We start from the raw sequence: 12,806 nt of genomic DNA, 5'->3' as shown, positions 1-12,806 counted from the left end.
AATCTCCTCACTGCCATCTCATCTGAGCAGACAGCTTTGCTTTCTCAGATCACGTAATTACCTAGAGCTTGAACTCCTTCTTTCCTGCATTGTCTAAAAATCAGTATCTTGCAGCAAAAATTCTTTCTTCTTGGAGCTGAACCTTGCTTGAGTCTTTAGAGTTGAGAAGCATTTATAGGCATAATCGTCAAATCCTAAAATAGCCTTTGAGCATTGACAGTACAGCCTTATAAGCGTTGTGCCTGCATAGGCTGTTTCGCTATCAGAATGGGTTTACAAGCTTGATATGCATGAATCATGGAGGATTGTCCATCTCAGCTAAAATTATCTCAGTGGGGATGCCCCAAACCTACCAAATTACCAAAATGGTCTTAAGGGCTCTTAACATACAAAGGATATTTTCTGACAAATGAAGAAAATCTATGACTGATAGTGAAAAAGTTATCTTTTGTCACTGCCTGGCTTAGCACATTCTCACCAAAAGTAAGATTTCTTTCCGAGATCAGTGGATACTTTGCTCTTCCTAAACAATTATACTGCCTATTGAAAGCCCTTGCAGGGGTAAAAAAGTTACTTTCCAAACTTCATATCTGATTCATTAGATTATGAAAAGAATAGAGAATTTTACTGAAGGAAATGTTGCTTAATCTCATGGAGAAAACATTTGAGTTTTGTATTTTCCCCATTGTTTTCCAATTCTAGAAAGTACAAAGTTTTAGTTTTCAGTGGTCAGCTGAATTAATTTCTTTTTTGTTTTGACTAATCAACTTTTAAATTCATGCTGAATAGAATTAAGCAGTTATACACATAAGTTGATTATGAGATTTGTCAAAATTGCTCTTATTATGAAGAGTATCATGGCTGGCTTTTGTGGGTATTTATTCTACCACAAACAAGTAATAGCAGTTATTTCTAGATCTATGACTAAAAGATTGACATGCTTCAAAATTGAGATAAGCTGCTACAGACTGAAATTATTTTATCTTTCTAGTATCTTCTAGGGAATCAATTCAAGGTTGGAGTAGAGTCATCTGGTATAATCAGAAGCACAAAGATTGTGCAAAATTATTTACCCTCAAGGCATTTGGCCTTCATTTCTGAAGTACTTGGAATTTATGAACTGGATCAATGGATTAGGATTACATGAGAACCTCAATTATCCAATTCTGTATATCAAATTATTCCAATGTCTGTCTTCAGTAATTTGAGTTTTAAGGTAGTTACAATGCATTAATTCAAAATCTTTTGTAGCTAACCCAATTTCCTATCACTTTTACATGAAAGCTCATATTTTCTACTGTCTTTAGGAGCTCATGCTTTCTTATTTATTTTTTTCTGTTCTGTGATTTTCTTAATAGCCGGTAGCTATGGGATTTCAGATTCTTTAGATATAGCTTTGTCATATGACAAAAATCAGTGGGTGACTTTTTTTAAAAATTGTGTTCTCTTAAGTTAATCTTTCCTACAGTGTATTTATCACTGTTACTGACCTACTGGGAGGTTTTCATTTGATTTCTGGTTATTTATGATTAATTTTACATAATTATATCATTTTACTTATATAATCAAGCAAATACTTGGTAATAATGGGTTGACTGAAATCTCTTGATGGTTTCTGATTGTGTCTTTTTAAGAATATCCACATCTTGATGTAATGATGGCGTATGTCATTCTCTATAAACATTATGTTTAAATACAATTTTTGGATGTATGTTTCCCCTACCCTCAGCAAAATTCTTTCCATAAAATGACTCTGACTTAATTTTTCCAGACTTCATTTGGGGTGGGGGTGTAAAGCTGGAAAGGGCAAGGATTTTCAAAAAGGGAAGAATTCTGACAGCCAAAGCAAGATGCAAGACATGGGTTCTGCTATCAAATCTGCAATCTTGTAAAGTTAAAGTACCTGAGTTAGGCTCATTTGATAAATGAGATTAATAGAATGAGGACGGAATTTATGAAGACAAACTACCATGAACTATTTGGTAATAAGAGCATCATTCTGGTCGTGAAAGTAAACCTGTATCTATACTTTAGTTGAAGACCCTCTTATTCTGAAATGGACTCTGATATCCTTACACAATTCCTTTAACTTTTCCATTTGCTATTTGCTTTACTCTTGACTGTCAATGGCTTTGCATTTTCAATAGTGCTAGTTTTTGTTTCTCCTCAAAGGACTGACTTTAATCTTTCTCTTTTTGGGCTTCTCACTACTAAGATTTTTACTTGCTGTCCTACTGAGAGAATTAGATTGATATTACAAATACATTTAATACTATTTAAAGTTCACAGAGTTGTTTGGAGATATTGGGCTTATTGTACAATACCTTGCAAATAGTTGTTGCTCAAATATTTGATACCTAGTCACAACTGTGGTATCATGGAAACTGTACCATTAGAAAGATCTGAAGTATTTGGTGGTGTTTATCATGGTATGGTGTTATTTTTTTTTTTTTAAGATTTTTTTTTTTTTTTTTTTGTGAGGAAGACCAGCCCTGAGCTAACATCCGATGCCAATCCTCCTCTTTTTGCTGAGGAAGACTGGCCCTGGGCTAACATCCATGCCCATCTTCCTCCACTTTATATGGGACGCCACCACAGCATGGCTTGACAAGCTATGCGTCAGTGCGCGCCTGGGATCTGAACCGGCAAACCCCGGGCCGCTGCAGCGGAGCGCGTGCGCTTAACTGCTTGTGCCACCGGGCCGGCCCCATGGTGTTCTTTTTTTATCCGTGTGTTCAATCAACTTCCCTCCTACACAGGATTTGTATGGTATTTAGACGTGTTAAGTAAGAAATGAAGACTTGGAATTAGCAGTTACATATATGGCTTATACCAGTGTTAACTTGTTTCCTATCATCTATCTAAATGTCCTATAATACTGTTGGTAGATCTATTCAGTTGAAATACTAACGATCCATAGTGACAGTTTGTCGATCGTTTGATCCTGTTTGTTTTAACTTGCATTTTAGTATGCAACCGAGGATGGACTTGTACACACAAATGACCAGGCCAGGACTCTACCCAAAGAATGGGTTTGTATTTAAGGGCCCCAGCAGTTAGACCATCTCAGAAAAGAAGGTAAGGTTCTATGATGTGCAAGTTAAATTATAAAGGGCCAAATAAATACAGTCAAGAATCTGAAAGAGATTTTTTTAGGAGTCAGGTGAGAGATTCGTTTTTTTTTAGTGTGATGTAAGAGTGTCAGAAATGGAGACTGGAATTCAGATTGTCATCTAGGTAGATAGTATCCAAGCAACATTTATGGAAAACAGTTGTATATTATTTTGGGGTAAGGGAAAACTTTTCCTTTTGGAAATTTATTTGCTATATCTTATGTGGAATATAGGGTGGGTTTGCTTTTTTTTTTTTTTTAATGTAAAAATTCACATGACATAAAATTAATCATTTTAAATTATATAATTCGGTGGTATTAAATGTGTTTGCAACATTGTGGAACCACCGTCTCTATCTAGTTCCAAAATATTTTCAACACTCCAAAAGAAAACCCCATATCCATTAAGCAGTACTCCCTATTTTCCTTCCTTGTAGACGCTGGCAACAAATCTTCCTGTCTATATGGATTTGCCCTTTCTGGATATTTCATGTAAATGAAATCATACCATATATGTTCTTTTGTGACTGGCTTCTTTCACTTCATGTGTTTTTGAGGTTCATCCATGTTGTAGCATGTATCAGTACTTCATTCCTTTTTATGGCTGAATAATATTCCATTGTACGGATATACCACATTTTGTTTATTCATTTATCCATTGATGGGTATTTGGGTTGTTTCCACCTTCTAGCTATTGCAAATAGTGTGGATATGAACATTTACACACAAATATTTGAGTACTTGTTTTTAATTCTCTTGGGTATATATCTATGAGTAGAACCACTGAGTCATATGACAATTCTGTTGAGTTGGGTATACTGTTATCCCCCAGTTTCTTTTTTAAAAAAATTGTGGTAAAATATATGTAACATAAAATTTACCATTTTAACCATTGTTAAGTGTACAGTTTAGTGGCATTAAGTACATTCACATTGTTATGCAACCATCACTGCCATCCTTCTCCAGAACTTTTCATCTTCTTAAACTGAAACTCTGTATACATTACACAATCCCCATTTCACTCTTCTCCCAGCCCCTAGCAACCACTATTCTACTTTCTGTTGCTATGCATCTGACTATTCTAGGTACCCCAAAAGTGGAGTAATACAATATTTGTCCTTTCATGACTAACTTATTTCACTTAGTATAATGTTTTTAAGGTTTGTCTAGGTATACTTTTAAATGTGCTTCATTCCAAAACGATCATGAGGTTTTTGTTGCATCTCTTTATCCTCTTCTAAAACTAAATCTAGAGGGAAGGAAACCGGATAGTTTTTGAAAATAGTTTTTGTCTTTCTCTTATTCCATAACCTTTTCTTAAAGGATACCTGCATTCTGTGTGATGCTCCTCAAGAGACAGAGTTGTAAGGACATGGTCAGGAGTTGATGTGGCTTGTTTCTTCATTTTTTATTAGATGTGCTGAAATTGATGTGCTGACGTGTAATTTTCAAATTTTGTTACCATTTTCGTGGCTGAGGACCCTGTAGGCTTCAACCATATGGGTTCTAAATTGGATACAGGGTTATCAGTACAACGTTGTCCTTGGGAAATGACAATTGGTGTCTTAGCCTCTCATTCTGAAGATGTAGAAACCCCAGTTCTGGATTGGAAGTGATGATTCTCTGCCATTTTCAGTGAAGTTTCAAGGAATCTTGGTACTACCAGAGAGCATCTCACCCAGATACTTTGCAGTGGGAGTGGAGTATTTTCTAGTCTACTTCACAGTGGTGAGAACACATTATTCTAGCCTGTTGATGATCTTTTTGGTCCATACCTTGTCTTTCCAAATGTTCTTTATTCAACCCCTTAATGGTGTCTATGAATTTGATAAGCATACTATCTATATTGTAAAATGAGTATATTGAATAAGAAATGACTAGAAATGTAACCTTTCGTTTTCATTAGAAATGTCCAAATTGACCATAACCATTACTTGATACCTCTAATTCTATATTTTTATATATTTGGGGTCATGATAGAATAACAAATTAGGTGTTTCGTTAAAATCCTGATGTTTGGGGCCAGCCCCATGGCTTAGCGGTTAAGTGTGCGTGCTCCGCTACTGGCGGCCGGGTTCGGATCCTGGGCACGCACCAACGCACCACTTGTCAGGCCATGCTGGGGCGGCATCCCACATACAGCAACTGGAAGGATGTGCAACTATAGCATGCAACTATTTACTGGGACTTTGGGGGAAAAAAAGGAGGAGAATTGGCAATAGATGTTAGCACAGGGCCGGTCTTCCTCAGCAAAAAGAGGAGGATTGGCATGGATGTTGGCTCAGGGCTGATCTTCCTTTACCAAAAAAACAAAAAAAAATCCTGATGTTTGTATTTTCTTATTTTAATAACATCAGATTAATCTACATTTATATTGAGAAATTTTAAAAATTCACATGGAGTACTGTGTGAAATATTTGGCATAAGTTATCTCAACAACCCTGGGAAGTAAGGATCATAAAAGTATTGTGTGCTTATTATAAAGCATTTGCAATATATAGACAGGTACAAAGAAATCACTAATAGTCCCACCTCCAGAAATAACCACAATGAATATTTCTTTTAAGCTTCTTTTTTTATAGCCCTCATGTAATTTTGGACCTTGTTTCCTTCGCCTTAACCTTATATTGTGACTATATATTGGTACAGTTTTCTCCTCGGCCATATTGATATCAAATTCGTCATCACCAGTCATCTTTTAGACCAATAAAGCGGCTTATGCTCTTAAAGCACTTCTATATCTACAGTCTCATTTGAGTCTCACCACAGCCCTATGAGGCATCAGGGCAGGTACCCATGGCTGCATTTCATAGATGAGGAAATGAAACCCAGAGAGGTTAGACAGCTTTCACAGAGTCACATAGCTGATGACCAAGCTGACCAAAAGACCATCACTTCTAGCTTCAGCCTTGGTGCTCTTTTCTGATGACCAAATAAGAGCATGGCAGAGTAAGTTCTTGTAGTGGGCTGAATGGTGGCCTCAAATATGTGTCCACATCCTAATCCCTGGAACCCGTGGCTATTACTTTTACCTGGCGAAAGATGTAAATTAAGGATCTGGAGGGGAGGAGTTTATCCTGGATTATCTGGGTGGGCCCTAAATGCAATTATAAGAGAGGCAGGGGGAGGTCAGACAGACACATATAGGAGAGGAGGAGGCAGTGTGGCCATGGAGGCAGAGATTGGAGTGATGCGGACACAAACCAAGGAGCACCTGCAGCCGCCAGGAGCTGAAAGAGGCAGAGAAGAGATTGCTCCCTAGAGCCCCCGGAGGGTGTGCAGCCTGGCTGACCCCTTGATTTTTGACTTCTGGCCTCCAGAATTGTGAGAGAATAAATTTCTGTTTTTCCAAGCCACTAAATTTGTGGTAATTCGTAACAGCAGCCACAGGAAACTAATACAGCTCTCTAAAAATTTATTTAAAGAATGATGTTGCTGCTGGTTATAGAATCAGGTGAGGTAGCCAAAGCCCATGATAAGGTAAAAAAGCCCCCCTGTTCTGTCTCCTCGTGTGGCCTTTTCCCCTCAACCTAGCTGACATGTGTTGACTATCCCCAAGGACTACTGTAGATATGCCTCTTTTTTGTCATAAAAGACCCCCACGGATAGCTCACAAGCCACTGAAGATGCCCAAGGGGGCCTCCAGGGAAGGAGGTTTGATGGCTGGCTGGAAAAAAAGCCTCCTCAGATGGCCAGAGCTTGCTTGTTTGTTTTTCCCCTTCTCTTGTTGTTTTTTTTTTTAAAGCTCCAAGTCTCGTATTCCTAGGGTCTCAAAGGAGCAGGTCAGCTCATAAATTTAAATCAGTCAACAAGTGCTTGGATATAACTATATTTTCTTATATATTGAGATGGCAGATTTTTCTTTTATTATTGATGTCTTAATAGTTTATAATTTTGTGAAATTTTAGCTGTACATTATTGTTTGTCAGTCACCATATAAATGCCTCCCTTCACCCCTGTGCCCAACCCCCTACCCCTTGGTAGGGGTACCAAGGGAACCACCAAACTGTTCTCTCTGTCCGTGTGTTAGTTTATATTCCACATATGAGTGAAATCATGCGGTGTTTGTCTTTCTCTTTCTGGCTTATTTTGCTTAACATAATACCCTCCAGGCCCATCCATGTTGTTGCAAATGGGACAATTTTGTCTTTTTTTATAGATCTTTTTTTTTTTTTTTTGATGAGAAAGCTTAGCCCTGAGCTAATATATGTTGCCAATCCTCCTCTTTTTGGGGAGGAAGATTGGCCCTGGGCTAACATGCCCATCTTCCTCTACTTTATATATGGGACGCCACCACAGCATGGCTTGATAAGCGGTGTGTAGGTCCGCACCCGGGATCTGGGCCTATGAACCCCGGGCCGCCAAAGCGGAGTACGCAAACTTAACCGCTAGGCCACTGGCCCAGCCCCGAGGTGGCAGATCTTTAAGGTGACATTTCCCTACTGTATAAAATGGGCATAAAATCCCTTCTACGTATGTGACTTCACATTTTTGAGGGGTGAGAATCAGGTGGATTAGTGAGTATAAACAAGTTTTATGAACCCATAAAGTTATATTTATATACAAATAACAATTGTATTGTGGTGATTACAATAATCATTGCAAAACCATTGCCCCTGTAATTCAAGGTATCTTTTGGATAATAAACAGTGTTCATAATCGACAAGACTTCTCTCTCTTCTCTCTCGACTACTATTTACAATAGTAGGCAAGAACAGCTAAATGGGGCCGGCCCTGTGGCTTAGCGGTTAAGTGCGCCGCTCTGCTGCTGGCGGCCCGGGCTCAGATCCTGGGCGCGCACCGACGCACCGCTTCTCCGGCCATGCTGAGGCCGTGTCCCACATGCAGCAACTGGAAGGATGTGCAGCTATGACACACAACTATCTACTGGGGCTTTGGGGGGAAAATAAATAAATAAATAAAATCTTTAAAAAAAAATAAAAATAATAATAAAAAAGAACAGCTAAATGAATGCTGAGTCTATTGATTTAAACGACAAAAGGCTGTCAAACAAACTTTCTTTATTAAAGAATCTGAGTTACGGGTTTTATTTTAGCTTTTGTATAAGGAAGAAAAAACTGTTCTCTGTCCTCACAAAGAAATCTCACAAGTGACCTATACTTTTCAGAAAAGAGATGTCAAAATTACAAATATTACAACTAATCAGAATTGCAGCCTTTTTAAGGGGTTTAGGTTCATTTCATAGGACATAACATCAGTTCGTGAAATCTAGACATCTTAAAAGACTTCTTTGTACATAGTACTTTTTTGTGAGTGTGTGAGGAAGATCAGCCCTGAGCTAACATCTATTGCCAATTCTCCTTTTTTTTTCCCTTGTCTCCCCAAAGCCCCAGTAGATAGTTGTATGTCATAGTTGCACATCCCTCTAGTTGCTGTATGTGGGACACCACCTCAGCATGGCTGGACAAGCGGTGCGTCGGTGCATGCTCGGATCAGAACCCGGGCTGCCAGTTGTTCATAGTACTTTTAATGACAGTTTGGTGCAAAATCATATTTTGTCACAGATCTTACTAGAAAGGAAAGACAGATTCCTGAATGTTTGCAGTTGTAACTTCAAAATTCTCTTTGCATAATAGTGTTTACTTTTCTGTAGGTGAAGGGGAATAGGAAACATTTTCTGCTTACCCTAGATTTTTTGTTTTGTTGTGTTTGTTTGCTAGCAGCTAGGAGTCTGCAGTTGTATTGCTAAACACTAAAGTTCCATTGGATACCACTGGGATGAAAAGGCAGGTTAAACTTTTAACTTCTTCCATCCCTTTTCACATTTTCACGGAAGACGAGGGTATAGTTTTCAGTATCTACAGTGGTTTCCTACTGGAATAATAATAATATTGGCTGAGAAGAGGGAAGGTGGAATTTCATTGACTCTGATAACAGGCCCGGAGTTGACTGACTTGGCTGGATCCAAGGGCTCACCGTCAGCCGCTCGCTCCATGAGGTGCCTCCAGCAACTTTTGGCTTACGCCCTTCCATTTTCAGTCCAGAAGCAAGCCAGGAACTCAGTTTCACTGGCCTGGCTTAAGTCCATCTCTGAAACCATTATGGACAGGGACATGCAGGGCTCTAATTAGCAGTGTCTGGGTCACTTACTGGGCTCAGTGGTAAAGTTGCCTCTTTATAGGCTTGAGACTGGTTGAGGGGGGCGTTATTTTAGGAAAATTCAGGTGCTATTGCCAAAAGAAGGGTAAAATAGATTTTGGGCAATAATGTTGGGTCAATGATAGAGATTCTCTTATCTGTATTTAGTATCCAAAGAGACGCTTTCAGCGCACAGTGTTTTAAGCTAAGTGTTAAATTACGGTCACTTTGTAAACTGCATTTTAAAAATGAATTCTAACAAACAAGTATTTCTCTGTTTTTTAAATCTGTATCAATTTTAGAATCTGTCATTAAAGCAAATCTAATCTTGACCACAATTTCAAACTGGCCATATGTACAAGACTGAACTCGGAAGAGCTATTTTCATTTCTATCTTTATTTCTGTTTTTCATTTACATGTGAAAGTATGCACAATGCCTAGTTAAAGTTTTCATTTTAAAGATTTTGTGTGGTATGTAAGTGTAATAGCACAATGGAATCAGTCTGTGTTCAAATTCTGGATCTGCCAATTATTGGCTTACTTGGCTCTGTGCCTTAGTTCCTGCATCTGTAAAATGGGGATAACATGGTAATAGGGTGGTTGTGAGGATGAAATAAAGTAATCCACATAAATGTTGCTTATCAACTAGTCACTGGCATGTTTGCTTTCATGTCATTCCTCAATGCTTCTTATTGATTCAAATATTTTTGTTTGAAATTTCACATACTAGAATTTAATTTTAAAAATTTGTCTTAATGGTTTTGTTTATTTTTAAAATGGTATTGTGGGCTGGCCCCGTGGCTTAGCGGTTAAGTGTGCACGCTCCGCTGCTGGCGGCCCGGGTTCGGATCCCGGGCGCTCACGGACACACCGCTTCTCCGGCCATGCTGAGGCCGCGTCCCACATACAGCAACTAGAAGGATGTGCAGCTGTGACGTGCAACTATCTACTGGGGCTTTGGGGGAAAAAATAAATAAATAAAATTATATATAAAATGGTATTGAGCCTCTAATATCAGAAGAATGCTGTGATAACTTGGGGACCCAGACTAAGGAATGAATAAAATAGTCTCCACACAGGAGTCAAGTAGGGGGCTGAAAACATACACATTATTCCAGGCATGATAATGCAAAGCGCAGGGAGTTGTGGTAATGCCAGTTATCACATAAACTTCACTTGCCAGCGCTGTACTCCCTGGGAATTTGCCATGTAAATGCCAACTATGTTTCTGTAAAATAAAGATTTAGACTACCACAAGGCTTTTTTTTAGACCTTTTGGAATTCAAAATCTTTTTTTTTTTTTTTTTTAGATTTATGATTTTATTCAATGGCCATGACCCCCCAATGTTATTCTTTTCTCAGATCCAGAGATGTAAAGTAACTCTCACAATGTCACAGAGCTAATAGGATTCAAAGATAGACCTGCCTGGTTCCCACACTTATCAGTTCTTCTTTTGACTTGGAATTCTTTATTAAATAGGGAAAATTAAAAGCTTCTAGAAGAATAAGGTTTTGGGAAAAGGGGAATTCTTCCTCACTACTGGCAGGAACATAAATGGATATAACCTTCCTAGGGAACAGTTTGGCAGTATGTATTAAATATCTAAAAATGTTCAAAATCATTTTTTAATGGCTACTAAGAATTGAAAAATTTAGAGACTATAATATTTCCTTTTATTCATTTTTTTCAGTGTTTGAAAGATGTATGGTGATCCTGAAACCATCAGACGTAAGACAGCTTCTAGCAACTTCAGGGGAAGTATGTCTACACTCAGGCTGCAGTATTTTCAGCAAACATGATTGGACAGTGGGCCTGTGCTCTGTCTTTTGGTGGAGTGAAAAATTTGAGCCAGTGAAGCCAAATCCGTATAGCAAGCAGCATGCCTGGCTCCTTGCTGATTGCAAATAGGCATTTAAAATGTGAATTTGAAATTGGATATCTCCATTACTTCCAGGTACCATGGCATCATAGGTGTTTCCTAAGTTTTAAGTCTTGGGAAAAAACAATACTCCACTAATATCTACCATCTCCACCAGGAGCTCTGTAATGGAAACTTCATTTTTGTGTGTTCCCACTCTTCTCTCTCCATCTCCCTATCTTCTGCACAATCATGCCCTTTTACTAAGTACTTCAAGAATAAGGTCTTGGAATACTTAAATCACAAACTTAAGAAATAAAACTAATATTTTCCCAGTCTTTTGGCCATCATGATGTCTTATAGTTAAAAACGAATAAATATTTTTTTAAACACCTTGGGATAAATTAGAAGAAATAGCACACCCACTACAAAATATACATGGTTAAGTAGTTGAATCTTTTTCTCAGCAGGTACCAGTTGTAAATAAGAATGAACTAGGGGCCAAAATGCGAAACCAAAAATGAAGCAGCTACAGGTAGTTAGTAATTTCTAGTTTGAACTGTAACTGAATATTGTGGCTTCATATGTATTATTTTATATTGTACTTTTCTTATTATTGATGGTTTGGACTCTAATAAGTGAAATTCCATAGTTTTTAATATCACAAAAATGAGAATATTTGAACAGTGTATTCTAGACAGCAATATACTAACTGAACTGAAGTGAATGCTTGTATATATTAAGATAGCCTTAAGCCTTTTTCTCTAATACCTTAACTGTCAAATAATTAAAACTTTTAAAAGCATAGGATTCTAGTCAGCATGCTAGACTGAGGTAAACACTGATGTGATTAGAGCAGGGACTGCCACTGTCAGTGTTTCCCACTGTGTTTAGCTGTGTTCATGCTACGGAAGTGCAATATTAGACACTAGCTAGCTAGTACTGCTGCCTCGTGTAACTCCAGAGAGGAAAACAGGATTTGATTAAGTGCACATGTTTCTTTAAGTTACTCATATCGTCCTTGGCTTGGATGCAATGCCGTGCAGGTTTATGTGGCTGCTATTTTTATTTACTTTGCATGACTTTGATTAACACCTTGAATGGAGAGCCAAACATTCCCTCTTCAGCTGACCAGCAATGGCCCTTTAACTACAGTAGTAAAAATAAAAATAAAAAACACAAACCATTTTGTGTGGAAATTGGTGATAACTGGCACTTAAGATCAGAAAAAAAGTTCTTTATACTTGATGCCTTAAGATGCCGTCTGCGCAAAGCTCTGAAAGACTTTAGGATAGGCAGGAAGACTTGCTGCAGTACTACTGAGTTTTTGTAGAATTGTTACATTTGATAATAAAACTCGCTCGTTTAATCTCAATGTTTGCGTTCTTTTTTATTACTAGGAGAGTTGTGGTAATGGTGGGAGGGTGTGGGTAAGCCGTCTTTTCCTGAGGTGGTAAGGTTTTGCCCTAAGCTTTGCATAGGTGTTTGTAAAAGCTATCAATGATAAATGCACTCCAGGTATAGTTCAAACAACCATCCTTAGAGCATAAATCATTGAAACTTTGATTTTGAAATTCTTCACCATTATGGTAGTCGAAGATAGTAATATTTGGCCCTTGTGTCATATTACTGGAGCTCTATTTGCTTGACAATTTGAAAAATCTATTTAAGCCACATAAAACTAGTAAGATCTAGAACTTCAGTGTTTCTGAATCCCATACACTCCTCCTTTATT

At 38.0% G+C, this 12,806-nt stretch overlaps 1 protein-coding gene across 5 annotated transcripts in view; it reads left to right on the top strand.

The window, feature by feature from the left end:
* ESRP1 (epithelial splicing regulatory protein 1) overlaps positions 1–12,446 on the top strand; it is a 61,681-nt gene extending 49,235 nt beyond the window's left edge. For 3 of the 5 annotated variants that reach the window (XM_004431174.3, XM_014788067.2, XM_014788063.2), the window contains 2 exons: positions 2,970–3,078; positions 10,904–12,446. In XM_004431174.3, coding sequence (XP_004431231.1) covers positions 2,970–3,044 — 75 coding nt within the window. In that variant the 3' untranslated portion in view covers positions 3,045–3,078; positions 10,904–12,446. The remainder of the gene's footprint in view (positions 1–2,969; positions 3,079–10,903) is intronic. The other 2 variants (XM_014788068.2, XM_014788066.2) reach the window with 1 other exon arrangement.
* The last annotated feature ends 360 nt before the right edge of the window (positions 12,447–12,806 follow it).

Source organism: Ceratotherium simum, chromosome 23 (assembly GCF_057802395.1).
Source record: "Ceratotherium simum simum isolate JZ-2026a chromosome 23, ASM5780239v1, whole genome shotgun sequence".
Lineage (NCBI taxonomy): Eukaryota > Metazoa > Chordata > Mammalia > Perissodactyla > Rhinocerotidae > Ceratotherium > Ceratotherium simum.
This window is presented reverse-complemented; position numbering and strand designations above follow the sequence as displayed.